Source organism: Equus quagga, chromosome 6 (assembly GCF_021613505.1).
Source record: "Equus quagga isolate Etosha38 chromosome 6, UCLA_HA_Equagga_1.0, whole genome shotgun sequence".
Taxonomy (NCBI): Eukaryota; Metazoa; Chordata; class Mammalia; order Perissodactyla; family Equidae; genus Equus; species Equus quagga.
Window position 1 is genome coordinate 135,656,431 of NC_060272.1, and position 26,296 is coordinate 135,682,726.

General features: G+C 60.0%; 1 protein-coding gene across 7 annotated transcripts in view; it reads right to left on the minus strand.

Moving 5' to 3' along the window:
- LOC124241339 (FYVE, RhoGEF and PH domain-containing protein 3-like) overlaps nucleotides 1-26,296 on the minus strand; it is a 64,347-nt gene continuing 38,051 nt past the window's right edge. For 5 of the 7 annotated variants that reach the window (XR_006889177.1, XR_006889176.1, XR_006889179.1 and 2 more), the window contains 15 exons: nucleotides 25,763-25,899; nucleotides 24,113-24,269; nucleotides 21,514-21,652; nucleotides 20,884-20,942; nucleotides 18,445-18,591; nucleotides 18,032-18,124; nucleotides 16,371-16,450; nucleotides 15,425-15,455; nucleotides 14,484-14,591; nucleotides 13,362-13,418; nucleotides 6,124-6,246; nucleotides 5,693-5,833; nucleotides 4,198-4,344; nucleotides 1,912-3,948; nucleotides 1-1,640 (listed from right to left, as the gene is read on the minus strand). Coding sequence is in view for 1 of the 7 variants with exons in the window: in XM_046665047.1 (XP_046521003.1) it covers nucleotides 3,715-3,948; nucleotides 4,198-4,344; nucleotides 5,693-5,833; nucleotides 6,124-6,246; nucleotides 13,362-13,418; nucleotides 14,484-14,591; nucleotides 15,425-15,455; nucleotides 16,371-16,450; nucleotides 18,032-18,124; nucleotides 18,445-18,591; nucleotides 20,884-20,942; nucleotides 21,514-21,652; nucleotides 24,113-24,269; nucleotides 25,763-25,899 (1,653 nt within the window). In the remaining 6 variants the exon portion in view is untranslated. Of the gene's footprint in view, nucleotides 1,641-1,660; nucleotides 3,949-4,197; nucleotides 4,345-5,692; nucleotides 5,834-6,123; nucleotides 6,247-13,361; nucleotides 13,419-14,483; nucleotides 14,592-15,424; nucleotides 15,456-16,370; nucleotides 16,451-18,031; nucleotides 18,125-18,444; nucleotides 18,592-20,883; nucleotides 20,943-21,513; nucleotides 21,653-24,112; nucleotides 24,270-25,762; nucleotides 25,900-26,296 lie in introns of those variants that run through there. The other 2 variants (XR_006889181.1, XM_046665047.1) reach the window with 2 other exon arrangements.

The window sequence follows — 26,296 nt, forward strand, 5'->3', positions numbered from 1 at the left end:
CAGGCCGTGGAGCTGTGGAACATGCCTTTCTGGGGCATCAGGCCTCCATCAGAGCTTCACACCTGTGAGCAGGGCACCCAGCCCAGAGTCCATAGGGTCAGTGGGGCCAGCCCAGGAGGGCCCTGTGACCAGACGCTACGGGAGGCTGGCTTTCCAGGACGGAATGTGCAGAATGTGGGGTGGACACCTGGCTGCTCCCCACAGTCTGCCCCAGGCCCACCCAGCTCCTATGGCCTCCAGTTTCCTCCCTCATAAATGGGGGAGCAGAGCAGAGAGAGAGGAGGCATGAGAGAGAGCAGCCTGGCTGCCTTGGGACCACTTGGAGCCCCTCAGAGTGTCGTTCGCTGGCCTCCCGTTTCTCTTTTCTCTTCTGCCCTTGTTCCTGTGGGCACGTTGCTGCTCAGGTACGCACCACGCTCAACTGCAGCCCCTACGCCTGGAACCAGGAACCCCAGCCAGGAGGCTGGGCCAGCAGCAGTCTCTGGGGCACAAAAGACCCTGGCTCAGGCCCTGGACTCCTGCAGCGATTGGGCATCTCACACCCTGTCCTGCCCCATCCGGCGTTCTTCAGGACCCCAGAGACCCCCGGGGCCACCTCCCGCCCAGCCCACTGGCCTCCTTTCTCCTCCTGTCCAAGGGATGGCCTCCTGTGCCTGTAGGGTGGGGGCTGGACTTGGTGAGGAGGAGGCACAGGATGGGGCGGGAGGACAGCGGAGAGGCTGAAGGCCAGCGAGCATCTGGCCTCTATCCTCTGTGGATGGGCAGTAGAGCGTGCCCAGGCTCCAGGCTTCCAGGCAGGATGACGGCGGACGGGGTGGGCAGTGTGGGGGTGGGAAGGAGCCCAGGCCCAAAGAGCCCCCAGACACGTGGTGTGGAGGCCCCGGGATGGGCAGCCTGCTTCCCAGTGCCCTCCCCGGGGTGCCCAGAGGGAGCAGAAGGGGTCCCTGGGGCAGACCTGCCTTGGGGTGACTTCAGACTCCAGAGTGGTTACTAACATTTACCAGGATATTGCACGAGAACATCTGACCTCTTTCACCTCCGGAAAGCTGGGTACACGGGTCCGTGCCTGCCTGGGGACAGTGGTGGAGGCTTCACGTTGCCGGGGCCACCGGCCTCTGGCGTGCCCATCGCAGGGGTCTGCGTCAAGACCCGCTGGGGATGCAAGGCCATGCCTCCATCTCGACCCCTACGATTCCATTGCGTCCAGCGGGATGTTAAGACCCCCAAGCCTGCCCCGTGGCTCCCGCCTCCCAGAGCAGCGCCAGAGGAGGCCTGTGGAGGCCCCACGACCAGCCCCGCCTCCCCGGCTCCCCAATGAGCCCCACTGGCCCCTGCGGGCCTTGGTGGCCGTGCTCTCAGCCTGGGGGCTCTTCCTGCCACCCCTCCCCTGGGGGGCTCCCAGGGACCCCCTGCCCCTGCCGTGCCCCACTCCTCTTCCTGCCTCTGTTGCTCCAAAACCAGGTTCCGTTCTCAGTGTCTCCACATGGGAATGGGGCTCCACATGGGGCATTTCCTTCCCTCTGCGTCCGCAGGGCCCAGCACCGATCGAAGTTGGCAGCACGGGCATTTTTCCTGGTCCTGATGCAGTCACAGCCCCTGGGGACACTCCTGCCTCCACCTTCGAGGCTGGCCCGGACACTCTGATGGACGAGAGGGAACACAGCGTTCTGGCGGCCCTCGAGCTGCTGGGGGCAGGGTACCCACCTCGCCCGCCCTCAGGTGTGCTGAGGGAGGAAAGAACCCTCGGGAGCTCACGCAGAAGCCTGCTGCGAGGACAGGGCCCCCAGGCTGGAGGGCGGGAGAGGAGAGGGCCGGGTCTGCCCCAGCCCACAGAGAGCTCGCTGGGGACCATCCGTGGGGACCCCAGGTGAGGACCCTGGGGGAGGATCCCAGGTGGGGGCCCAGTCTCACCCCCGCAGACCCCAGCCGAGTGATGCCATGCCCAGAGAGTCAATTCCAGCTGCCTGCTCAGTCTGGAGTTGTGGGACTTGGGGGCCTCCTCTCTGTGACTCAGTTTCTTCAGCTGTCAAATGGGAACATCCTGGGGTTGTGGTGATACTGGAGTATTAGGGGACAGAGGCAGCGCCAAGGAGCCGTCCCCCTGTAGGTAGTGGGCACTCAGTCAAGATGTGAGGCAGAGAGAGCAGAGCTCACGGATGGAAGGGGCAGGAGGAGGGGCCAGCTGGACCCCAGGTGCCTTCACTGCCTCAGCCACCTGCTGGCCCTGCCCAGGCCCCGTGGGCATGGGGCAGGAACCCCGCCAGGGCCCTGAGCCGTGGAAAGGGCAGCCTCCCCTCCCACTGGGCAAGTCACTTTGCCTCATGAGCCTGTTTCCTGGTGTGAACTGGAGCCAGAACACCCACTGCAAGGTGGTGAGCTCTCAGATGGTAGGGGCCCAGGTCAACAGCAGGTATCCTACTGAGGCAGCATCCAGACACAGGCCGGTTTGTGAATGCATGGGGGTGGGGGTGGCACTGGCTCCTGCATAAGCTCACCTATACCCCGCCCACCTCACCTGGGCCCTGCCCCAACTTCGCCCGTGACTGGTCGCCCAGTTCTGGCTCCCACGCTGGTGCCCTGCAAGTCTGCCCACAGCTGGGCAGTGACAGGTGTCCCCACAGGGTGCTGTGTGGATGTTAGAAGGATGGGGGTCCCGAGGGATGGACAGTCCTTGGTCATCAGTCCCTAATCCCTCTGCTCTCTCCCAAGGCCCTTGTGGCTCTGGCGCAAACAGCATCCCCCACCCTGACCCCGACCTTCCTAAGACTTTGTGACAGCGTCTCTGGGCCTGACCCCACCTGCCACATGGCACATGCCCATCCATAGAGCAGGCTGGCAGGCATAGCACCTGGCCCGAGGCCCAGCTGTCCGATGCCCCTAAGTCCTGGGGCCCCCACGGGGTAGGACTTGCACGCTGCAAGCCTGGGTTGGGGTCCAGGGCCCCACTGCCGGCTGTGCCTGTCTGTCACTCTTGTATCCCAACTCGACCACCAGCGGGACCCGGGGGTGATGGCCTGAGGCTGTGCCCACTTGCTGGCTGCCAGCATTTATTTATGCAGACAAGCACCACCTGCCGCCCGCTGCCCGCCGCCCACCAGGGGAGACAGGCACTACACGACCCAGGGTGGGCCTCCCGTCCAGTTTCGCAGAGAGGTTATTCAGGAACCTCGAGCCCCGTATGGATTGCCCAGGCCTACGGCTCCCTCCTCCAGGGGCGGCTCCGCATGGGATGGAGGAGGTGGGGTGGAGTCCCAGGGCCAGTTCCATCCAGCTCACACGGTGCAGACAGTGTAGACAGTGTGGACAGGCAGGCAGCAGTGTGGAGGGCCAGCATGACTGTAGCCGTTTACCAAGTGTCCCCGGGCACCGCCCAGGATGCTTCTCTTGCCCTTAAGAGCTGAGTGCCCCCGCAGGGCCACTCACGACACTCGCCCACGCCCCACTCCAGGCCACTCTGCTGGGGCTGGGGCAGAGGCCAGGCACTTCTTGGGAGTGTGCTGGGTGACCCTGGGCAGTTGGCCACCCGTCTCTGGGCCTCAGTTTCCTCCTCTCTGAAGCAGAGGGACCCTCCAGGGACAAGTGCCCTGTGACCTGTCAGCTCCTCAGCAGTCCCAGTGCCTTTCACGCAAGCACGTGGCCTCCAACGCCATCTCCCAGGTGAGCACAGGCCCTGCCGTGGTGGCGGCAGAGCTGGAGACACAGCCGAGACTCAGCTCACGGGGTCTGGGGTTGCAGGGCTCCCCGGCTGGCCCGGGCCAAGTCCCCAAGGGCGGCTGTGCTCAGGGCTTCCAGCCACTGCTGCTGCAGCTCTTCGGACGAGGTGCTCAGGTACAAGGACCGCTGGGCCTGGTGCAACCGCCACACGTGCCCAGCCTCTGGCTTCTCCGCGGGGTCCAGCACGCTCACCATGCAGCCGGAGAGGGGGATGGCGCGGAGTGGCTGGCCGTCCTGCAGTGAAGGAGAGGGAGTCAGCACCCTGCCTCCGGAGTCCTGGCATCACTGACCCCATGTCCCATGAGTGGGCCGCATGGCGCTGGTTCTGGGCGGCAGGGGAGACTGGGCCCCAGGGTCACGTGAGCCACCCTCCAGGCAGGGTCACCCCGGCGGCCCGGCCCCACCCTTAGGGCGCCACGGGCTGGGGGCTCTGGGCTCCAGGAGCAGGGTGGGCCCAGTGTGGGCGGCAGGCGGGGGACACACCTGGCTGCCTCCCTGTGGGTGCAGCACCAGCTCCAGGGGATCCGACGCGGGGATGGCAGCCCACACCTCGCTCCAGGCTGAGCCGCAGTCTGACACCCGCAGGGGGCCGCAGAACAGGCTGGGCAGGGGGTCCGCAGTGGCCGGCTTCTGGGGACACAGAGGACAGGTCAGGGAAGCCTCGCTGCCAGCGGGTGTCCCTCCCATGGGGCTGCACCAGCACCAGGGCTCCAGGGACAGAGGGGGGACAGGGAGACGGATAGACAAGGGCCTGGGCCAGCCTGACCCTCCCCAGGGTCACTGCAAGGCTGCCTGGTAACGGGCCAGACCCTCTAGAGGAGTGAGACCACGGGGTCAGGCTGAAAATAAAGATAAAACTGGAAAAAGGGAACAGCAGGAACCAGAGTGTGGCTCACAGGGGAAGGGTTGGGTGTGACTCAGCTGTACACAGACACTACGGACTACATGTGCACTCACACACATGCACACACCACATACAGACACACACTCACATACACATCACACACTTACACACACCCCCACATACACACACCATGCACTTACAGACACAACACACACTCACACACATACCTCTGCACTTTTTCGGAAAGCCCCGTTCTCTCTTTTCCCGCTGTCCTGCCCCCCCCATCAAATAGGGACTGTGCCCTTGAAGGAAGGCAGGGGCTTGGAGGCAGCTGGTGCTCCCCCACCGTCCCGAGGCTCAGCAAGGCCTGGGCAGCCCCTCCCCTCACCGAGGCCTCCAGGCCTCCAATCAGGGTGACCATGCGTGAAGACAACGCTTGCTTCCATTGCCATGGGCTGAAGCGTGCACCCCTGAATTCGTGTGTTGAAGCCCTAACTCCCATGTGACTGTGCTTGGAGATGGGCCTCTGCAGAGTTGATTAAGTTAAAAGAGGCCATCAGGGTGGGTTCTAACGCAGTGTGACCTGAGTGCGCATAAGAAGAGGAGGTTACGCCACAGACACGCACAGGCGGGCGATCACCTGAGGACACAGGAGGAGACCGCCACCTGCATGTCCAGGAGAGAGGCCTCAAGGGGAACCAGCCCTACCCACATCCTAATCTCGGACTTCCAGCCCCCAGGGCAATGAGATAATAAATTTCTGCTGCTTAAGCGGCCCCATCTGTGGTGTTTGTTACACAGCTGAGCCGACTGAGGCACTAACTCCCAGGTGCAAATGGATCCCAAGCCCTCACTGTGCCTGGATCCCAAGAGGCCTGACAAGCATGCACAGGATCCTGAGAGGCCCGACCTGCACACACGCGATCCTGAGAGGCCTGACAAGCATACATGCAATCCTGAGAGGCCCGACAAGCATGCATGTGATATTCTGCGTTCAGTTCTCGGCTGCCCCAGGGCCCGTGGGCCCCCCGAACCCTGTCAGTCCTGGGCCCAGGGAAGCCGACAGCCCTGGGAGCACCATCTGCTAAGCCTGCTGGGGATGGCGGCTTGTGTCTTGGGATGCAGCTCACCCACCTCCATGCCCTGCTTGGGCTCCACAGGCTCCTCAGGGCTGGGGCTCGCGGCGGCCACCGGCTGAGTCAGGAAACACTGTCGGCAGACACGGCTCTGCCTGCCGTTCTCGGCCTTGAACTCAGAGCACTTCCCACAGATGACCTGCAGGACAGAGGGTACCTGTGACCCCGCCTCCCGTAGCCAGAAGACTCCGCCAGGGAGAGGCTGGGAGGCTGCAGGGCCAGGAGAGATGGGACAGTGCGCAGAGAGCCGTGGGGCCCGGAGCCTCGTCGGAGGGCAGAGACCCCGAGGCTGGCCCCCAGTGGGCCTCCAGGACCCGCCTCCTCGCCTGGAGGGTCTGGGGTGCAGGGTCTGCACCCACGGAAAGAGGCCCAGGAGGAGCCACCAAGCACACGGAGGCCCAGCCACCACCGCCTCCCGCCTGGACTCACAGCCCCGCACAGCTTGCAGTGGTGCTTCCTCTTGGTGATGGAGTTGAAGGTCTCGCCGCAGCTCCTGCAGCCCGGCTTCTCCTTGTCACGCCTGGTCTTAGAGGACGCTCTCCTGGGCTCGAGCTACAGGGGGCAAACGGCTGCCGTCAGCTCCCAGCACAGGCGGACGGGCAGCTCTGTGAGAGACACAAGGCACACGCCGGGCAAAAACGCCACACGTGCCGAAGGGGGCGAGGCAGGAGCTGCATCAGCCACGGCCCCTGCCCAGCGTGCTCCCCAGAGGCCGCCCTGCTGTCACGTGGGCTGAGACTCTAAGTGGATTCGGACCTCTGTGCCAGTGACTTGACCTGGTGCGACTGAAAGGATGGTGGCCAGAGCTGGGGGCGATGGCTGCTGAACTGCACAGATGCCCAGACAGGGACTGGACGGCACCCGTGCCTGCCGGGCACTCAGGGGCGTGCAGGGGCCCACCTCACGCCCGTGTGACAGACTCTCTGGGGCCGTCAGGGCTCCTGTGACGCCACCTGACCTTCCCACACAGGAGCGGGGTGCTGAGTCGACAGGAGCCACAACAGGAAGTCGTGAACTCAACACGGTTTGTGTTCACAGACAGTCAAAGGACACTTCAAACTGCTTTCAGGCTAAACAAGCTGTTTTGTACAAGATTTCTCAAAAAGATTTGCAAGAACTCCATGGAAACTCGCAGCGAAGAGGAATTGGGGGGTGGGAGGGCGGCAGAGAGGGGTTTCCATTTTACTCTATCACTTTAGTTTCCTTTAAAAGAGTATTTATTCCCTTTATAGTTAGGATGCTTAAAATTTTTTAAAAATCTTATGCTGTCCCAGACTCGGGAGCGGGTTGTATGAACGGCACAAGTGACGTGCTGGGAGACTGTTTAAAGGCGTCGCGTTATGTTGCTAATGGAAAAGAGCCTGCTGCAAATCACATACAGCAGCCTCGAATGTTTATACCAAAAGGATGTTTATAAGCACGGAGAAAAGCCTGGATGGAAGCACACCCAGATGCCCCTATTGGCTGTTTGGGGCTGGGGTAAATGCTTGTCTGACTCTCTCACCTGGGTTTTCTCAATTGCTCACCAAGAACGGTTTGTGAAAGAGAAAAAAAAAATCAATGAACACGTAGAATGTGACCAGCCCCGACCCTCCTCGAGCCCCCCGCCCCGTGCTGCCCGGACCCCCGGGACCAGGTGCCCTTTGCACTGTGGGCAGCAGCTTGAGAGCTGGGCGGGGGGACCTGCATGGCCTGCTCCCAGGCGCCTGTCCCCAGGCCACAGTGACCTCAGTTGTGTCCAGGCCCCCAGCCCCACTTGGTGCAAGGGCTCGGAAACTGAGCAGGAGGCAGGTGGGAGGGGGCACCGACAGGCAGTGTGAGGCTGGGGTGGGGGCTCAGCAGGGCCACCCAGCCCCGCCTCAGTTTCCCCTGCCCCGCCCCTCATCAGCCGTGAGACTCCACGGGCCTTGGTGTCCTCTCCTGTGAAGTGGGGTGAGGATCTGCTCCCGGGCCCTGGGCCCCATCAACGCACAGGAGTCCTGCCTGGTTTTGCCGTTTCATGTCACCCTGGCTCTCGTCCTGGAAATACCCCTTGTAGTAAGATGAAATCACTTCCTGTGTTTTGAAAGGCCCCTGCCCACCCACATTTCCTCTCTGGGGGCTGGGGTCCCAGCAGGGGCCCAGGTGGCTCCTTGCTGCTGGCATAGAAAACACAGCCGGTTCACCACAAACTTAAGAAGATTTTAAGAAATGCCAAAGATGCATATGGCCTTCTCTGGGGTGTCAGAGCTGGAATGGCCACTGCAACCTCCACCTGCACGGATGGGGAAACTGAGGCCCAGAGACATTGTTTTCTGTTTAAAAGAAGGACACTTAAAGTTAACATTAGTATTTCTGAGCAAAATAAAATGAGATCTGGGATTTGCTGATATTCCAGAAAAAAGAAGAGCATGTTGGGGGTGCGGGGAGGGAATGACAGATGAAACAGGAACAGCGCAAGGTTGAAGCTGCTCCAGGCTGGGGGGGGCGGTTGGCTCCTTGTACCGTTATCTCTACTTGTGTGTGTCCAAAACTTCCCTAACAAAAGTCTGAACAACATAAGCTGGAAATCTGTTTAACACAAAGTCTGTGGCTTTAAAGAGAAAGAGGTGCACGGGTCAGGGGTCGGGGGCCAGAAAGGGCTCAGGTGGGGCTTGTGCACTGGAGGCTGTTACAGGCTGAACCGTGTCCCTCAAAATTCAGAGGCTGAAGTCCTGACCCCCGGCAGCTCAGAACGTGACCGCATCTGGAGACGGGGCCTTTAAAGAGGTGACTGAGTTAAAACGAGGCCATTAGGGTGGGTTCTAATCCAGTGTGACTCGGGTCCTTGGAAGAAGAGGAGATGGGGACACAGGAAGGACAAGGCGTCTGCACTCCAGGAGACAGGCCTCAGGATGAGAGGGAACACGTCTGTGGTTTAGGTCACCTAGTGTGTGGCACAGCCGCCCGGGCTCACCAATACTGATGTCTCGGCCCAGATTTTGGCCTGTGCCTCCCAGTTGTGTGGTGTCCGTGCACCACAACCCCCGGCCCACCACTGTGGCGCCAGCACTGCCACCTGGCAACCCTGGGTGACACGGAGTCAGCTCCTCCTCTGTCTCAAGACCCCCACCCCTGGGGGGACACGGGGTGTACTACGGCCTCATGCCCCTCTCAGTTTATGCCATGCAGCTCAGGACCACAGGCCCTGCCAGGCAGAGAGGGGATCATAGACCCAATGAGCAGAACTGATGCTCCCCAAGGCCACGCGCGCTCCCCCAGGCCACTCTGCCACCCAGCCTCAGCCACCAGCCACACCAAGCCCCTCAGCCTGTGCCCCCGTTCTCCGCCCCGCTCAGGGCTCCTCCCCTAGAGTCCACCTCTGGGATCCTTCCACAGACAGGAGCCGCAGAGGAGGGGCGTGGGGCCTGGGGAAGGAAGGGGAGGAGAGACGAGGGCCAGCAGAGGTCTGCCATGGCCCAGCAGCCCCTGCCCTCCACCAACCTTCAGGGTGACCACTCGATCCCCGTTTTCCAGCTGAGGACTTGGGGGCCCAGGAGGTGGGCGTGGTCAGCACACAGTGGCTGGACTTACCCACGAGCCCCAACACATGCCTGGGCCCAATGCAGATCCTCAGCTCTCAGGACCCCATGGGCCACAGTGCACGGCCGCTGAGAACATGGGGGGCTGTGGAGGCTACCAGGGTGACCCGAGGGACAGAGGGCAGTTCCTGGAGCAGGGTGGCTCGAGCTGGGGCTGGTGGGGCGTCCCACCCAGCTTCCTTCATCAGGCAAGGCTTCCCACGGATGGACGGCAGCTGAGCTAAGCCGAGAGCTCAGATGGGGTCCTGGCCGGCACCAGCTCCCTCAGTGCTGAGGCCCGTGGCCTATGGTGGCCCACCCTTGATGCGGCTCCAGCAGGCCACGCAGTTTCCCGACCCCAAGGTGGGCAGCACTGGCAGAAGGGCCGTTGACCTGGCTGAGGGGCAGGGCGCCCACCTGTGTCGCCTAGGGCAGGTCTTCCTGGCCGAGCGACTCCCTTTCTGGGTGAGGATGTGGGACAGCTCGACCGGGGGCAGGGCTCAGACTTTCCGTCTGGATGTTTGGACATTGGAAAGGATGGGGTTCCCCAGGAAGTGCACAACTCCAGCTTCTGCAGTAACGGGCAAGTGACGCCACTTGTGTCCACAGCGCCAGTGTGGACCCGGGAGCAGGTCTGTGCCAGGGCCAGCCAAGCCTTTTTCACCTGGTGTTTTCTCTTTAGCAAATTCACAGCGGGGAGGCAGGAGGAACATCCAGTTAGAATCGGGTCCCAAACATCGGCTTTGACAAACAGCCACAGAGGATGGAGCCGCATTGCTACCCTGGGGTCCCAGAGGGCGTGAACGCAGGCCTCAGGTCTCTAGGCCCTGCTCAACACCTCTGTCCCTGGCAGCAGCTCCATCCAGGAGCCCTGGAGGGTGGACACGGGGTGGAAGGGCAATGCCAGCTTTGTGCATCCCCAGGCCAGGTCGGAGTGTCTGGCGTGGGGCTCGCTCAGCATCGCGGAGGGGTCCACGTGTCACCACGGTGGGTGAGGGGCCCGGGAGGCCTTTCAGACTCTGACACTTCTGTGCTTCTGTGAAGAGTGATGCAATTTTGCAGAACGAGGAAGTCTTCAGATTCTGCAAGGCCCCCTTGTGAAACTTCCTGGTTTGGGTTTAGCTTCTCTTAGGAAAGAGGGGCTGGAGGAGACTGTGCGTCTGAGGACGCGAAAGCTCAGGAAAGCAGACCAGCACACAACAAGTGGGCTGACTTTTGCTCTGCAAATGTACTAAGAAAAAGCTTAGGTCTGTATATTGTAGCAAAGATCGCTCTTTTTGGTGTCAGCATTAAAAGTCACTTTTGAGCGCCTTCTGTCACCAGGGAACCAGGCAAAGAAATGGTTACTGAGGATCTGGTCAACAACTAACATGGTCAGATGTTTTTCAGACAGGAAGAAACCAGGTGTCCTGGTTTGCAGCAGCTGCTGTCCCCGTTTGGCAGATGTTGCCACCTTGCAGAGAAACTCACACGTTTGCAGCAAGACCCCTGCAAAGTGTCCCAGCTCCAGGCATCCCATGTTAAGGTAACATCTCGAAGTTACCTTAAACTCATTAGCATCTTAAATTCTCCTCCTCTGCGAGGGTCCCAGCAGCCACTTTCAGATCGGGCGATGCATGCAGTGGCGTGTCTACCTGCTATGCACGTGCCTGAAGGAGCACAGTTCTTACAAATAACCCTGTCCTCCCCTGCTCTCTTGTGGGTGGTCTCCAGCAGCACTGGGCTGGGGAGGCGCTGCCTTGGGAGCTATGCCGGGTGCCCTCCATCGCTTGTGGAGCAACAAACCTTTCTTCACTCACTTCTGCCTTGGTTGTGCTTTTTGGCTCCACACCCAGCAAGAAAGGAGCCCACTGAGTTTGGTTACATGCCTACAAACGTCCACTGAGCACGTCTCAGTCACACTCTGCACACTGGAACTCCACAACCACACTCAGCTGCCCTGGACCCACCAAAACCTCTGCTCCCAGGGGACACTCACGAGAAAAACTGGCCAGGCCTCGTGTGCCGGGGCGGAGCCGTGTGTCTGTGGCCGTTTGTTGTGGGGCCAGCCCCAGCTTGGGGTGGGTGAAGATAGGGACAAGGAGGCCTGATCTTGGATTGTGACCCAAGCATTCAGGAACTGGGGGGCTGCGGAGCTTACGGAAGGCTGAGACCGAGGGCTGGAGAAGGCAGGGTGGCCCGCGTCCACCTAGCAGAGCGCGGCTGTCACTGCCCAGCTCACCACAGCCTGGCCGGGGCTGACCCCAACACTGGGCTGAGGTCCTGAGCCTCTGGGACTCCCAGTTACCTCTGCACCCGTCAGGTGAGTTGGGCTGCCAATCGGAGGGGCACCTGGCTCAGCTTCCCTCTCATCTCCAGGCCCAGAGGAGGAGGGACTCGCCCAGTCCACAAGTTAAAACATTTACGTGTGGCCTTCAGGCCCCTTCCAGCTAGAACATTGTGATGGGCACTGACCGCCCCACTCCTGCTCCTCTCTCCCTGCCTCGGAGTGGGGTCCTCCCTGGCCGGCCTTCCTGACCATGTGGCCTACAGCCACTCCCACTTCCCTGCATGGGGGCCTGGGCCGCGTTTCCAGCCGCCTGTGGACTCGCCCCAAGGAGAGTGTACCCCACAAAGAACAGCGGGGTGCGAGGCGGCCTTGATCACCATCCTGGATGCCTCAGGGCCTGGCCCAGGGCCGGGGGATGGATGGCGAGGATCCTGAGAGGGGGTCCAGCTTGGCTCCCCGAAGCTGATCAGGGAGCTCCTCACACACATGTGTGTGAGGCCCCATGTGTGGTTCTGCTGCTGGCAGTCAAATGCATGACACACGAGCGTGAAAGCTGCTTTTCACAACGTTCCTAGACCTTTCAGAAAGGAGCCCAGTGGAGCACCACCAGCCTTGCACTGACGTTTAGCGAGTCAGAGAGCAGCTGCTGGGCTTATTCACGTGGGAAACATGGAGGGTACAGGAGGGGCACTAACGCTTCCTTACTAAAAACCCACTTTGAGACAGGGGTGCTTCCTCCCCTGGCAGCTAGACTGCTGGCCCGCCTCCGGTGCTGCCCCATGTATGCCCCAAGCTGCGGGGTCTTGAGCCAGACAGCCAGGCCCTGTGCCCATCAAGCCCGTTTCCTCTTCCTGAAACGGGGTTGACCATGATGACTTCCAACCCAGAATGGCTGCCAGAACCTAATGGTGGGCTTGGAGCCAGAAAAGGAGAAGCTTTAGGTACTGGTGTTAAACTCAGGCGACTCAGCTGGTCTACACCCGTCCACCTGGGAGCACCTTCCCTGGGGTGGGGGGTGGTGGCGAGAATGGGAGGCAGACATGGAGGAGAGAATGGGGGGACACGTCGCCTGGGGAGTGGTCCCACGCAGGAAGGGCTGGGCTGGGCCAGGCCTCCAGCCACATGTCCCAGGCGGGAGAAGGGCGGTCCAGAGTCTTAACGGCCGCCAAGTTCGGCCCCGGCGCCCCGGGTTAGTGACAACGCGCACTGTAGGGCGCTGGCCGTGCCAGGCACCCCCTCGCCTCCTGCCTAATCTCCAAACCACCGACGATGTGCACGCTTGTGTGCCCCAGCGTGGCCCCGGCATGGGGGATGTGTCCACATCCCTTCCCACCTGCACTGCCCAGGGGAGACAGCCGCGCAGGCTGGGGGTGAGGGCCTCAGTGCACGGCCTCCCTGGGCCCGCCCACCTGGGCCTGCGTTGAGACCCTCCGCCACACTCTTGCGTCAGTCGCCGCTCTGAAGAGCCTTCTCTGATAGCACCCCTGCAAGCCCTCCCAGCAGGGCCCCTGCCTGCCCGGCCAACACCCAGTCCATGGGCTGACCTTCCCTCTCTGGGGTACTGAGTCTCCTAACTGCTGGGCAGCGCCTCGATTCACATTTATCCCAGCATATTCCATCTACTCCGATCTCCAGAACTCGCTGTGTGACCCCCACCCACCCGAGGAAATGGACATGCAGGTCCCATGGGCTCTGCAGAGCCCTCCACACAGGCCCAGAGGACATCACTAAGGGGATGCAGACACACCGGGAGGGCTGACCATGGGGCCTCCCCTCAGGTGACCCTGGTCTGACCCCAGCCTCAGGTGTCTGAGCCCATTCTCCACCTCCCAACCCTGCTGAGATCTGGGGTCACTCACCGCTGCACCCCCTCCACCATCGGCAGCGGCGGGCTCCCCGGAGCTGGCGCTCAGCGTCTGGAAGGAACAGAGGCAGCCGGGTGAGGGGAGGTTCCCCAGCCACACGCTGAGTCCAGTGCAGCACTGACCGTGGGGAACACCCTGCACTTCTGTCTGACCAAGGTCGCAGGAGACCACGGGGCCCAGTGCTCGCTGTGACTTCGGGAGTCGCTCCTCCCTGGTCACTGAGGGCCTCTCCGGAGGGTCATCGTGCCCCAGCTCGGGGGCAGGCAGGCGGGAAGCTCCTGGCGGTCCACAGGCCCGGCCGCCTACACCACACCCCTGGTGAGGTAGCCCTGGGTCTCGCTCGCTCTCGGCGTCCTCGTGGAGAGCCCTGCACCCCTGCCACAGTCAGGCTCCCCCTCAGCGCCTTTGCGGCAGGATGAGGGGTTCCCAGTCCCCTCCACTCCAGACAGGGCACAGTAGTTTCCCTGCCCAGGAGTGATGCAAGTTTTCTTCCAGAATAGTCCGGAAAGCAGAAAAAAGCGAGTAGATCTGACTCAAGTATTAAGTGGATAACGAGGTGGCATGCGGGCTGCAGACCTAGTGAGGCCGCAGGGAGGGCCAGCCGGGCCTGGCGTCTGGGACTCGGGGCTGCTGGGGGGCTGGGCTGGGCCCCTCCGCCTCTGGGATGCCCCTGATGGGAGGCAGGGAGTGAGGGACCCTCACTCTGAAGCCGCACGTGGTCGTGCCAAGACGGAGGAGGTAGCCGCAGCCCAGGCCAGCATCCCCGGGGCAGCTGCAGCCCTGACCTCCCCGGCCAGGCCCTGAGTGGGGACCCTGCTCCTTGCTCCCCCAGGCCCCGGGGCCGCTCCACGTGGGGAGTGAGTGCCGACAGCCCAGCCAACCATCCAGCCGTCCCCCAGGGGCTCTCAGGAAAGGGTGGGCAGTGAGGGCACATCGCCCATCCACCAGCCCCTGGTCCTTGTCACCAGGAGGGCTGGGGGACCAGCTCCCCTCCCAGACACCAGCCCTTGTGCCACAGGCCTGGGCCTCCACAGTGGGCACCAGTTCCCCGCAGCCACGTCCCCCTTGTCAGCAGGCAGGAGGTCCCTCCCACTCCCCCAGGGGTGTGGCGCTCACCGCTGGGTCTGGAGTGAGGGAGGGGTCCTCATCCTGGCCGCCGGAGCCGCTGAAGGCCTTGAAGGTCTGGCTGTTCTGCTTGTGCTTCTCGATGGTGGCCTCAATGACCTGAAAAGAAACCCCGAAGAGCACAGGCCCTCAGAGAGCATGTCCCATGGGTGGGATGGGGTCCCGTGGTCACCACGTTTCCCCGACCAGCAACCTCGCACACCCCAGCCCCACGGGCCCGTGCCTCCCCACACGTGGCGGGTCCCCCACAGTGCTGCAGGCCGCGAGCGCACGCTTCCTGGAAATGCTCTACTCAGACTCCAGGACGGTCTCCATCCCTGTGTCAGCGTTCCCGCCTCATCCCTTCTGTAGTAGGGCTTCTGCAAGCTGAGTCCCTCCTGGTCGACGTTTGGGCTGGCGGCAGCTGTTCCTTACAGTTGTCCCTTGCTCTGCCACCGCCCCCCTGACTTGGCTCTCACAGGCTTGTCTCTGTCCCTGGCGTCCCCACCATGGCCCGTCCTGAGCCAAGTCTGCTCTGGCTGCCCCAGGACGCTGCCCGCCTCCCTGCCCGGCCTGTCTCTGGAAGCACAGGCTCCATCCTGCACGTCAGACTGCTCGTCCTCTCCCCTACGACCCACCGCGGAGAGAGGGCGAAGTGGGCTCCCCTTGGAGCCGCCAGCCAGTGGAGATCTGGCCCAGGGTGGGGGCACTTCCCCACATGCCACCTCTCCAGGCCCCTCTATGTTTACTTATTTACTGGTGCCCCAAACAGGCGAGTAGACTGAAAGGCTTGTGGTGTCTGAAGGTGCTTATGAACAGGCCACTCCACCCCTCCAAGGCAGACAGATGGGTGTCTTGGGGTCACGGGGCCACCCATCCCTACTCCAACATGAAACGGCCATACTGCCCAAGAAGTTGGTCATTTGGTTACTTTAAAACTTTAGGAGTTTCACCTGAATCCATTCTTTCTTCTCCTCTTCTGTCCTATAAAAGCAAAAACAGTATTTTATTAATCTAGTCTGGACACTGCTGGTAAACCGCCAGATTCCTTTCAGTCCTGCAGCATGTGCCTGAGCCGCTCACTGCCCTGAAGTGCAGGTCAAGGCTGGAAGACTGGCCCCGAGGGCTCTGGAACATGGTGGCCAGGTGTGGCCAGGTGGGCTCAGGTACAGCCAGGTGGGGTCAGGTGTGGCCAGGTGTGGTGTAGAGCCCTCAGCAGTGGAGGAAAAACACTTCCCTGGACCACAATGGGTCACTACAAAGATCTCACATCCCTGGCAGAAGTGAGAGACGGGGTCTTGCACGCAGAGTACAAGCCTGTCACTGCCTTACAGGGTAGTGTGACAAGAGCCACCAAGATTTAAAGCAGACGTGCTGCTCAAAGGGATCCATCTGACGGATACAACGACACATATGCACGAGAGCTGGCTTGAGTATGCTGCATGCAGCACCATTTGTAATAGCAAGACCCCAGAGGGGAATAGGTGCCTTTCAATGGGAGCTGGTGAAGGATCACAAAGGAGAATTATGCTGCTTCAGAAAATGACGCTCAAATATGGGATGATTCCTGATAAATTAGGTGAAAAACGCAAGATGCAGAACAGGCTGTATGGTAAACAGCCATCTGTGACATAGACACCCATGTATGAGCCTAGAAATTCTGGAAGGACACTTCAGAGAATGTTAAAAGTGTCCACTGGGGCAGGGAACAGGGGTGGGCAGAGGCTTAATTTTCATCGACTTCCCTTTGGTACATTTATGTTTGGAAACCACAAATAAGTGAATGAAAGGAAAACTAAAAACACATCGCAAAGTTATCCAGTTTAGAAAAGACAGCCACGTGCTAAAATTCCAGGTCTGAGACGCCCATGCAGCAGTGGACAGGGAGCCAGCGCGTACCGGGTCAGCAGCTCCAGGGACCTTCTCTTCCCCGTGATGATGAATGTGTGCACTGCATTTGGCTTGACGACATCCTGCACCTAAAGGCCCACGACCAAGGACCAAACAAAAACAGCTGGTCACTTAGCAGTCCTGACCACGTGAGGCCTCATGCTCTCAGACTTGGAGGTCTCGCCTGAGTAGGGCAGAGGTGACCCAGCAGGTTGGCGACTTCGTGAGCTGGTCAGTGGGGAAGGGTGGACCACTGTCCTGCCCAGGGAGGGTAGGACTGCCCATCTGCCACGTGGAACTTTGAGACCAAACCCACCTGCCCTCAGGCTTCCCAGGAAGTCGGCCACCAGTCCCTGGACAGGCAGAGGCTTTGCCCAGCAAGGTGCCCACAGGCATGTGCGCCCCCTGACTGAGGGATGGGAGTCCTAGGAGAAGAGCCAGGAGGATCTCCACCACTTGAGGCATTTCTGAGCCCCTGTGGGCAGGCGCCTCGCAGCCACCAGCCCCTGAGAAGGGGAGCACCCTCATCACCTCATGCCCCACCCCAACGGCCTTTGGCTGTCCCGAGAGAGGAAGGGCTGTGCTGGGCAGGTGACGAGGACGCACCCCATGCCCTGAGTTTAGAGATGATAAATAGGATAACGGATGCAACAGGGTGATTTCTTCACAGACCCCCACCCACTGTTGCTGGACAGAATCACAGGGCACGTGGCAGGCGTGGCGGCTCCCAGCAGCTCTCAGGCCAGTTGCCATCAGAACCACTGACGGAGCTGTAGGGCCACCCAGAATCTCGGGCTGAGCCTTGCAGCAGGACTTTCCCCAAGGCCCCAGAGTCGAGAACTTCTGTGTTAACATGTCCAATTGATTAAATACGACTGATTTCTTACAGAGAAACACTAGAAAGATGGTTTCCTCTAACTATGGAAAAAAGAATTTTTTGTCTAGTTAGTCATTGCTTTTAACGATGTTTCTTAAACCTGGATTCAGGGAATTTCAAGGTAAGATGGAATTTTTGTGTCACTAAGGCAAACCTTCACTCTTTAGAACTGATTAGATACTTTGATTAGCCAGTATTTTGGGAACACCTGTTAAATCAAAGCCCTTCCCCACGGGAGAGGGGGACTGATTCCAGCTCCCGGCCCCCAAGCCAGGAGACACGGGTGGGCTCAGGGAATGGGGACAGCAAGGACAACAGGGTGGTCTGGACCTCAGGCACAGACCTACAGAGCCTTGACCAGGCTCCGAGGTGGTACAGGAAATGAGAAAGCCCAGGACTGGGTGCTGGGGACCAGGCAGGGCGGGCACCCCGTCTGCATTCCTGCGAGCTTCACCCTCGGGTCTGTAAATGGAGCCCTGAGTGCTGAGTTCACAGGGGACAGGGCTCAGCCCAGGTCCTGGCACTGTCCTTCCTCCTGTGAGCACGAGGCTGGCAGCACCCTGGCAGGTGAGCCAAGCAGAGAGCTGGGGCAGCCTGCCCCCCGGCCCAGGGTGCCAGGACCCAGGGGCCTTCTGAGATATCTGGCCACACCGGGGTCACTGACAGAGCACAGGCTCAGAGAAGGGCAGGCAGCCAGGTACAGTGCTGTGAGTGCAAGGGGCCAGAACCGGGGGTTTGCCCTTGCTCAGTGCCCTACTAGAAGACCAGGTAGGGAAGGAGGGGGTTCACCCACCTGGAGGCCTGAAATGTCCATCTTCTCCCGGACACTGAACTTCTGGCCCATGAGCCGCAGTTTGGGCACACAGTAAAGGATCATGCTGTTGAACTGTGGTAGGGATGGGCACGGTGAGGAGTGGGCCATCCCAAAGAACGGGCGCCCCAGGGAGCAGGCCAGGCAGGGCTCGGGGACCAGGAGGGCTGGATCGGGTGGGACTCTGTGGCTGGGCGTGGCCGGGTGGGGGCCAGATCTGAGGATGGGCTGGAAGGGGTGTGGCTCAGTGGGGCGGGGCTCGGAGGTGGGCCTGGCTGAGCCAGGTGGGGCAGGCTCTGAGGATGGGCTGGGGGCGTGTTTCTGGGGGGGGGGGGGCGGGGGGGGGGTCATTGTTGGGCTCCGTCTCTGGCCCCAGTGTGGCTGGCGGGGCTCACCAGGAAGAGGTGGCGGTCCTGGGCGGTGCCGTTCTTGGCGGACAGCTTCTGGATCTGGCCCTCCTTGATCAGCTCGTTGGCCGGGTTGACGATGTCTTCCTCACCCCCCAGGCGCTCATACACTTCCAAGAGCTTGTGCATCTTCTCCTGCAAGAGACACGGGTCTGGCAGCTGCGCGGCACAGGGACCAGAGGCCTGCGAGGGGCTGCTGGGGACCTAGAGGTGAGCTGAGCCCTGCGCTGCAAGCGTGGTCCAGAACCAAGATGGAGCCTGCTGACAACAGGGTCGGAGGAGCATATGAGATGACATTCAATTTGGGCATTGAAGGATGAAAAGACATTCACCATGCAGAGAACAATAAAGAGGAACAGCAACAGCCAACACCGTTGCTATGTGCCAGGCCCTGTCCTGTACACAATACAGGTATTAACTCATTTAATTCCAGCACCAACCCAAAGAGGTGGGTGCCATTATTCTCCCTGGGTGACAAACAAGGAAACAGCCACAGAAAAGTCAGTGAGCTGCTGGAGGTGTTTTGTTTGGAGAACTGGGCTTGTTCCTCAGCCTCCGCACTGCACGCAGCTCCTTCTAGGGCTCCCTTCTACGGCAGCAAAGGGCATCGGGTCAGAGAGGACACATCGGGCAGCTCAGCTCACCCTGGAGGCCACACCTCCTGTGTTGGCCTTGCCTGGTTCCGGCTCCACCCTCAGACCACGTGGCCCAACGCCATCATGAGCACGGACCTCTGCCAGTCCGCAGGTCATCTCCCTCTGGCTTCCAACACCAACAGGTTGGTGCCCACAGGGAGCTCCAAGCAGAGGAGGTGGATCAGAGGCTGGGGAAGCTGGAGTGGTGGTCCAGGTTGGGGGGTGGGGCAGGTGGAAGTATGAACAGACTCCCATGAGCACATACTGATAATTTTAGGGGTCAGACCTCGCCCACACCAGAGTCCCCTGCCTTTCACACCCGGTGGGCAGAGGCCTCACCACACTTGGGGAGAGAACTGCCATGCGGCGGGCATGCTATGAGTGGGACCGGAGTCCACCCAGGCCTCATCCATGCCCCTCAGAGATGTAGGCCTGTGGGGGCTTCCCCAAATGTCCATGGGCTCCATGTGAGCTCAGAGACAGAAAGAGCAGCTCTTTCTCCTCCGTTAGATTAGTCTTGGGGAGGAAAAAAGGGAAATTAAATAAAAAGGACCCAGAGTGAAATGTGGATGCCCTACTGTGGGCCCAACCGCAGGCCCATCTGGTCCGGGGACCCCAGACCCAAATCCAGGGACAAGCTGGTAACAAGGACAGAGGACACACGTGCTGCCTCTTATTTCTCACTTTTGAGAGATGTAGGATCAAAGAAATATTTCACTTTCTTTTCCTCCCAAAACAACAGTGCTTGTGTGAAGGTAAACAGGTCTCAAGATTGGGAGTACCAGGGCTGGGTGGGGACTGCGGCACCTGGAGAGCTGGCCTGCTGGGGGATGCCAGCCTCACCCCAACAAAGCCACAGGTTGCAGTGCGGGCCTGGGGCTTCTGCAGTTTTCCAGTAAAGCCAGGAATTTGGATTCTCCTGTGAAATGCCCTGATCTGTAATTCTGGGCAAGGACTTAGAAACTCTTACACCCTGCCCTGAGCAGTGTTGGGCCAAACATGGCCCCATGAGGACAAGGCCACCTGCATCACAGGGCATCAGCCTGGGCTCAGGGACACCTCCCCAATCCACAGACCCCATTACAGGAGGTGTTCGATCAACAAGAGGACGCTCCACAGACCCCATTACAGGAGATGTTCGGTCAACAAGGGGAAGCTGTCTCCTCGGCCTTCGGGCTGTATTTGGAGGTGGAGCCTTTGGAAGGTGATAAAGTTCAGAAGAGGTCACGGACACCAGGGCGGGGTCCCCACAATGGGATTAGGACCTCATGGGAGAGACACCGGGGAGCTTGCTCTCCTCTGCCACGGGAGGACACGGCCAGAAGGTGGCCCTGCAAGCCAGGAACCGAACCAGTTGGCACCTTGATCCCGGACTTTCAGCCTCCAGAACTGAGAAATCAATCTCCTGTTGAAGCCACGTGTCTGTGGTAGCTCATTATGGCAGCCCCAGCTAAGACAGCTTGATGAAGGAATGAACGAATGATGGGAATACTGAGAGCTAACCCTTGCTGCACCGGCTCCTGTCCTGGCTTTTGTTAGAGTGATGGAATCCCCACAGCAGCCCAAGGGGACAGGTTCTGTCAGTGACCTCGCTTGGCAGGTGGGGAAATGGAGTCCTAAGTAACTCACTCACCACCGCCGAGCTAGTGAGGGGCGGGCCTGTCTAGCTCCCCACGAGCCCCTGTCCACCGGGGACAGGGGGGTAAGTGTGCACGCCAAGGCGCCCAGTGCTCTGCACCCTCCCTGCACCGCACTTCGGCCCAGTGGCATCCTCCAGGAGCCTCACACTCACCATTTTCCGAATGGCGGCGTTGGAGTGGTTGGCAGCCGTGGAGATGAGCTCCAAGGACCCTGCAGGAGGAGGGCAAAGTCAGGCTGCGGGGCTGTCAGTGGCTCCACACAGGTCCTGGCCACTTGAGGCCCTGCGCCGGGAGCTGCCCTGCTCCCGCCCTTTCTCTCAGCGTCCGGGGCTGCTCACCAGGCTTAGGGGGTGTGATCCTGCCCACACCCCATTTGCTGGGGGCCTGCTGGGGTTGGCACCCCAATCCCTTGCACAGACCCCTCCCAGTGCTGGCTGCTGGCTGCAGCCCCTGTACCAAGAGCAGCTCCCGCCCCCTGCTGGGGCCCTTCCTAAGCTCTGCCCGCACCCAGCAGACCCCTCTGGAAACCAGCCTCCACGCCTCGCACTGCAGTGGGGGCGGGGCCCGTTCTCCTCTGCCCTCAGAGGCTCTCAGTCACTTCCCAAGACGTGTTCGGGGGCGTTTGGAGCTCTCTACCTCCTCTGTCCCCGCCTCTCTCTGTCTCTGCCTCTGCCTCTGTCTCTCTCTGTCTCTGTCCCTGTCTCTCTCTTGATGTGGCTTTTCAGCATGGACCCAGCTCCCACTGCCCAGGAGCCCCTGGGCCTGGCGGCCGGCCGGCTCACTCTCTGCATCCTTGCGGTCGGGGGCGTCCCCTGGGAGCCTCTTCAGATAGTCCTTGAGCAGCAGCTCGTAGCGGGGGATCCTCTGCACGGGCTCCAGCATGTGGTGCTGCAGCGTCAGGTTCCCGCACACCTCCTCCTTCTGTGGGGACACAGAGGGGCCGTGGGGCACCCAAGGGCACACGCGGACCCCGGGCCCCACCTCTCCCTCTGGCCACCACAGCCCCCAGGAGTGTGCCCGGAGCACCTGCACCCAGCTGACTGAAGACCACATTTATAGTAGGGGAAACTGAGGCTTGAAGCGGCTGAACAATGGAGCAGACCCCAGACCCCGTGTGAGCCTGCTCTAGGCCCAGCACCGGCTCCTTCCCACCGGGCCTCACTGCAGATCAGTGTTCGGACAGGCTGCCCCCTCCTTGGGGTGACTGCCCCACTTGCCTTCCCAGCTCTCCTAGGGGCAGGCCCGGAAGCCACTAAGGGCTGTCGGTTCCTCCCTTCTAAACGCCGCATGGAGTGTTTGTGGGGGGTGCTGGGGCTCTGGCAGCTGGCTCCTGCCCAGCACCATGACGGGCTCCCCACCCTCTTCCTGAAGCACAGACCCCTGTGCAGACCCCAGACCACGCATGCTGAAGGCTGTCAGCCGCCCCCTGCGCTGGCCTGGGAGGTCGCTGCATCGTCCAGGTTGCAGCACTAGCCAGCCGCGTCCACACCCACTTGCCACCCTCGCAGGCTCAGGGCCCCGACAGAGCGGCCTCCAGCTCAGATGGGCCTTAGACACAACAGGCTGGAAGAGCATGTCATAAAAATTAGCGTTGGGGGCGAGTATCATCAAAGGACCACGAGGTAGAGGGTGTTTACATGAGCTGACAGTACCTCCCCACAGGAAACTTATTAAGATGGTATGGGGCACACGCTTCCTGGAGAAGGAACCCTGCTGTAACTCGTGTCCCCGAAAACAGGGCTTTGTTCTCAGTTGGTTCCCCCGGCAGGAGTGCAGAAGCCTGGCTAACCCTCCTTCCCAGACGCCTGCTCGGTGACCCTCTGCCCCACCTCCACCCCAGCCCCTGCAGACTCAGGCGGCTTGAGCGCCCGGTCCTGCCTGGCACTCAGGGCTGTGGGTCAGCTGAGGCACAGTTAGGAGGCTCAGGAGAGCGTTCAGTGGGGACAGCCGGGGGCCCAGACGTGAGTGAGGGGTGGGGTGTGGGGCGGAGGGAGGACTCAGCGTCAGAACTGTCCCCTCTTGGGGGGACAGGACGCCGAGGGACCAGGGGAACCTGGGACCCCACACTAGGAAATCATGGGGGACCTGACGACAGCAGGGTCTGGGGAAAATGCAGAAAATTGTCGAGGGGCCACCCCAAACCCGGGCCTGGCCTCCAACTCTCAGCACAGCAGGCCCAGTGCCCATTAGCCCTCCAGGTTACAGTGAGGGATGTGCGTGCGTGTGTACAGATGCAGGTATGCACACGTGTCTGTATTTCACATGTGAACGTACAGTCGTCCCTCCATGTCCGCAGGGATTGGTGCCAGAACCCCCGTGGACACCACAATCTGTGGACGCTCAAGTCCCAACATAGAAAACGGCGTGGCATTTGCATAAAACCCACACACACCCTGCCGAATACTTTAAATCATCTCTAGATTACTTATAATACCTAACAATGTAAATAGCTGTTATACTGCATTGTTGAGCGAACAATGACAAGAAAAAAAAGTCTGTACATGTTCAGTACAGATGCAACCCTTGCAGGCCTTTCAATCCATGGCTGGTTGAATCCCCGGATGCAGAACCCACGGATGTGGATGCAGAGGGCTGACTCTATGCATGTGTGTGCACGTGTGTGTGTGTGCATGGTGCCCGGGGTCAATAGGATGTTGGGACAAGCAGCTAACTATTCACAAAAATAAAACTGGGTTTTACCTCATACCACAATCCATCTGGAAACTATTCTGGGATAGCATTTTTAATTTTTAAAATGAAGTCATAACATTAGAAGAAAACATAATTTACATAATCATGGGGTGGGAAATGCATGTATAAACATTATTTTGAAGATTTTTTTTTAAAGCATTACTTCATTTAAAAATTGGTGAATGTGCCCACTTAAAAACCAAAAGTTTTGTATGGCAAAGAACATCATAAATAAAGTTAAAAATTCAAGATCAACGGGGAAAAATAATTTGTAACATGTATGACAGATAACAGCTGACATTCTTAACATATAAAAACCTGGTTAATCAATAAGAAAGAGACCACCATGGCAGGAGACAACAGCAAGCTGTTTGCAGAAAAAGAGAAAGAAAAGACGAATGTGGCGTTGTCCGGAGTGCCTGCACCGGCCACTGAGGGACACTGCGGAGGGAGCGGCCGGCATCTGGATCTAGGTTCTATCATATGGCAGTTCATGATGGCACAGATGGCACAACCTCTTTGAGCCATGACTCTCCCATCTGTGAAATAGAATGATCTGTCTCTGGGAGTTATTTTAAGGATCAAAGCATCAATAGGGCATCCGGACACATCCCACAATGTCCCTAACTTTCTCCATGTTGAACATGAACCTAGCGCCGTGCCCCTGAGGCCGTGGCAGGGCTGCCCTACCTGGATGCTGTGGACGATGTCTTTGAACAGCAGTGAGCGCTGGGTCCAGGTGCTCACCAGCTCCATGGCCCGGTCGAAGTTCTTGATGTACTCGCCATACATCTTGAGGAATGGGGCCAGCTTCTGCAGGATGTCCCCAAGCCGGGGGTTTGAGTCCCTTCATAGGGGAGTGAGATAATCAGAGAACTAGCTCGGGTGAGGGGTCAGGGTGTGATGGGGACTTCACTAGGGGGTTACGGGGCCACAGCCCGACTCCCAGCTCCGTGTGCTGGTGGGCAGACTGGTCACCCTCCCCTGAGCCTGAGTGCCCTCCCTGTATCACGTGGGTGGAGCATCGTGTTACCTGGAGGGAACGAGAAGATCGTGCACAGCCCTTCGAGGTGCAGGCACAGAACCCCTGCTCAAGACCAGGGGACTAGTGGTAACGGGACCATGCTAATGAGGGCACAGTTGTCAAAGAGAATCAGCAAAACCCCATTTACTCCTTTTCGGGGAGCCAAGATCAGGAGCAGTGGGGCATCCCACGCTGGCCACGCCACGGGAAGGCAGCACGCGTGCGCTGACGGCAGTTTGCACAGGGATTTGGAAGTAAGATTCAAGAAGCATAAACGCATCAAGTCAGTGACCTCAGACTGTGTGCGATTTGACTAAAGAATCATCACTTATGGTACAAGGAGCCGCACAAGCATCTGTGTGCTGATGTCCCCTCCGGGGCCTGGAGGAGAAAGCCCGCTTCTAGCAGGTGAGGACTATTAGCCAGAAGGCCAGTCCAGCCCTGAGCCTTAACCCACAGTGCAGCCTGTCCTGCAGGCAGAGCGTGTCCTCCTGAAGATTTACAAATTGACCCGGACCCTCGCTGGGCCTCACTGGTGAAGGGAGACCCCCAGTCGAGCCCTGGCCTCTGCGGTGTCCCTGGCCCAGCCTCAGCCGGGGAACGAGCTCCTCGGGACCCCAGGGGGCCCAGCTTCTGATGCTCCCAATGCCACAGGAGAGCCGCGTGCTGGCTCAAGCCAGGCCCGTGAAGCCTGGACACAGCAGGGCTGCCAGAGCGAGGCTGCAGCAGCACCTGGATGGGAGGAAGCAGGCACGCGAGAATGGGAGTCGGGGCCCACCCAGGATGTCTTATTATCTTGACTTGCCACCGCCAAACTGTCCCTCTGCTAAGGATGAACAGAAGCGGCAGAGGGACAGGACAGCCGCAGGGGCAGTGGGAGGGCCTAGGCGCACTGTTGAGGGGCTCTCACGTTTTAAAGCGTAGGTGGAGTGCACCCTGGGAGGAAAAGAACCCGACCAGCTCGCTTTCTCCTCTGGTGCGTGTTTGCAGATCGTCAAACCTCAGTGGAAACCCCATAAACCCTGAGCCTCTGAGCAGGTGCTCAAGTCCCTTTGATTTGCAGATGAAGAAGCTAGGGCTTGGAGACACTGAGAAACTGTGAGGGCAGGGCCGGGCACCTGAGACAGCACTCAGTGCCTGCCTGCCTCTCAGGCATGCGAACCCCAGACTTAGAGGCCACTTGGCACTGAAAATTCAACAAAACTACCCTGACAGAATCACCAGGACCCTCAGTGGCCAAAGGGGTTGGAACCAAACTCCCCTGGAGACACTGGCCCCCCACTTCCCAGGAGCCAGGAGCCACGAGCCACACTCACCACTCCTCCGTGATCCGTGTCTGCAGCTCAGGCAGGAGGAACTGCCCGTGGAAGCAATAGATGGAGGAGATGTTAGAGAAGATCCCTGTAGTGACTTCTGGAGGGATCCCCGCTTCCGTCAGCCGGGTGCAGAAAACCTGGGCACAGAGAAGCCCACACACGGTCACGGAGTGTGGGTCACGGGGGACGGTTATGATGGTGCTTCTGCTGTGAGTGTGGGGGCTGAGGAGAGGCCCCCACATCTCCTGCTTTCTTAGTGAAACGCCCACTCATCAGACTGGCTCAAACAACCTTATGGGCTTAACACAAGCTTATTTATGGCTAAGGACGGGGGTGAGGCAGCGACAGCGCCGTTTGGACGGGGACAGGCCACCTGTCCTCCATCTACATCTTGTGGGAAACAGAAGGTCCCCATTTCCTCTCTGTTTTGTGAGCTACAAACAGAAGCGACACCTTTAAGAACCCTGGGTTTCCACTGCAGCTTTACTTCCTGTGCTCACAAACCCCATGTAGCCACGTGAACCGGGGGGGGGG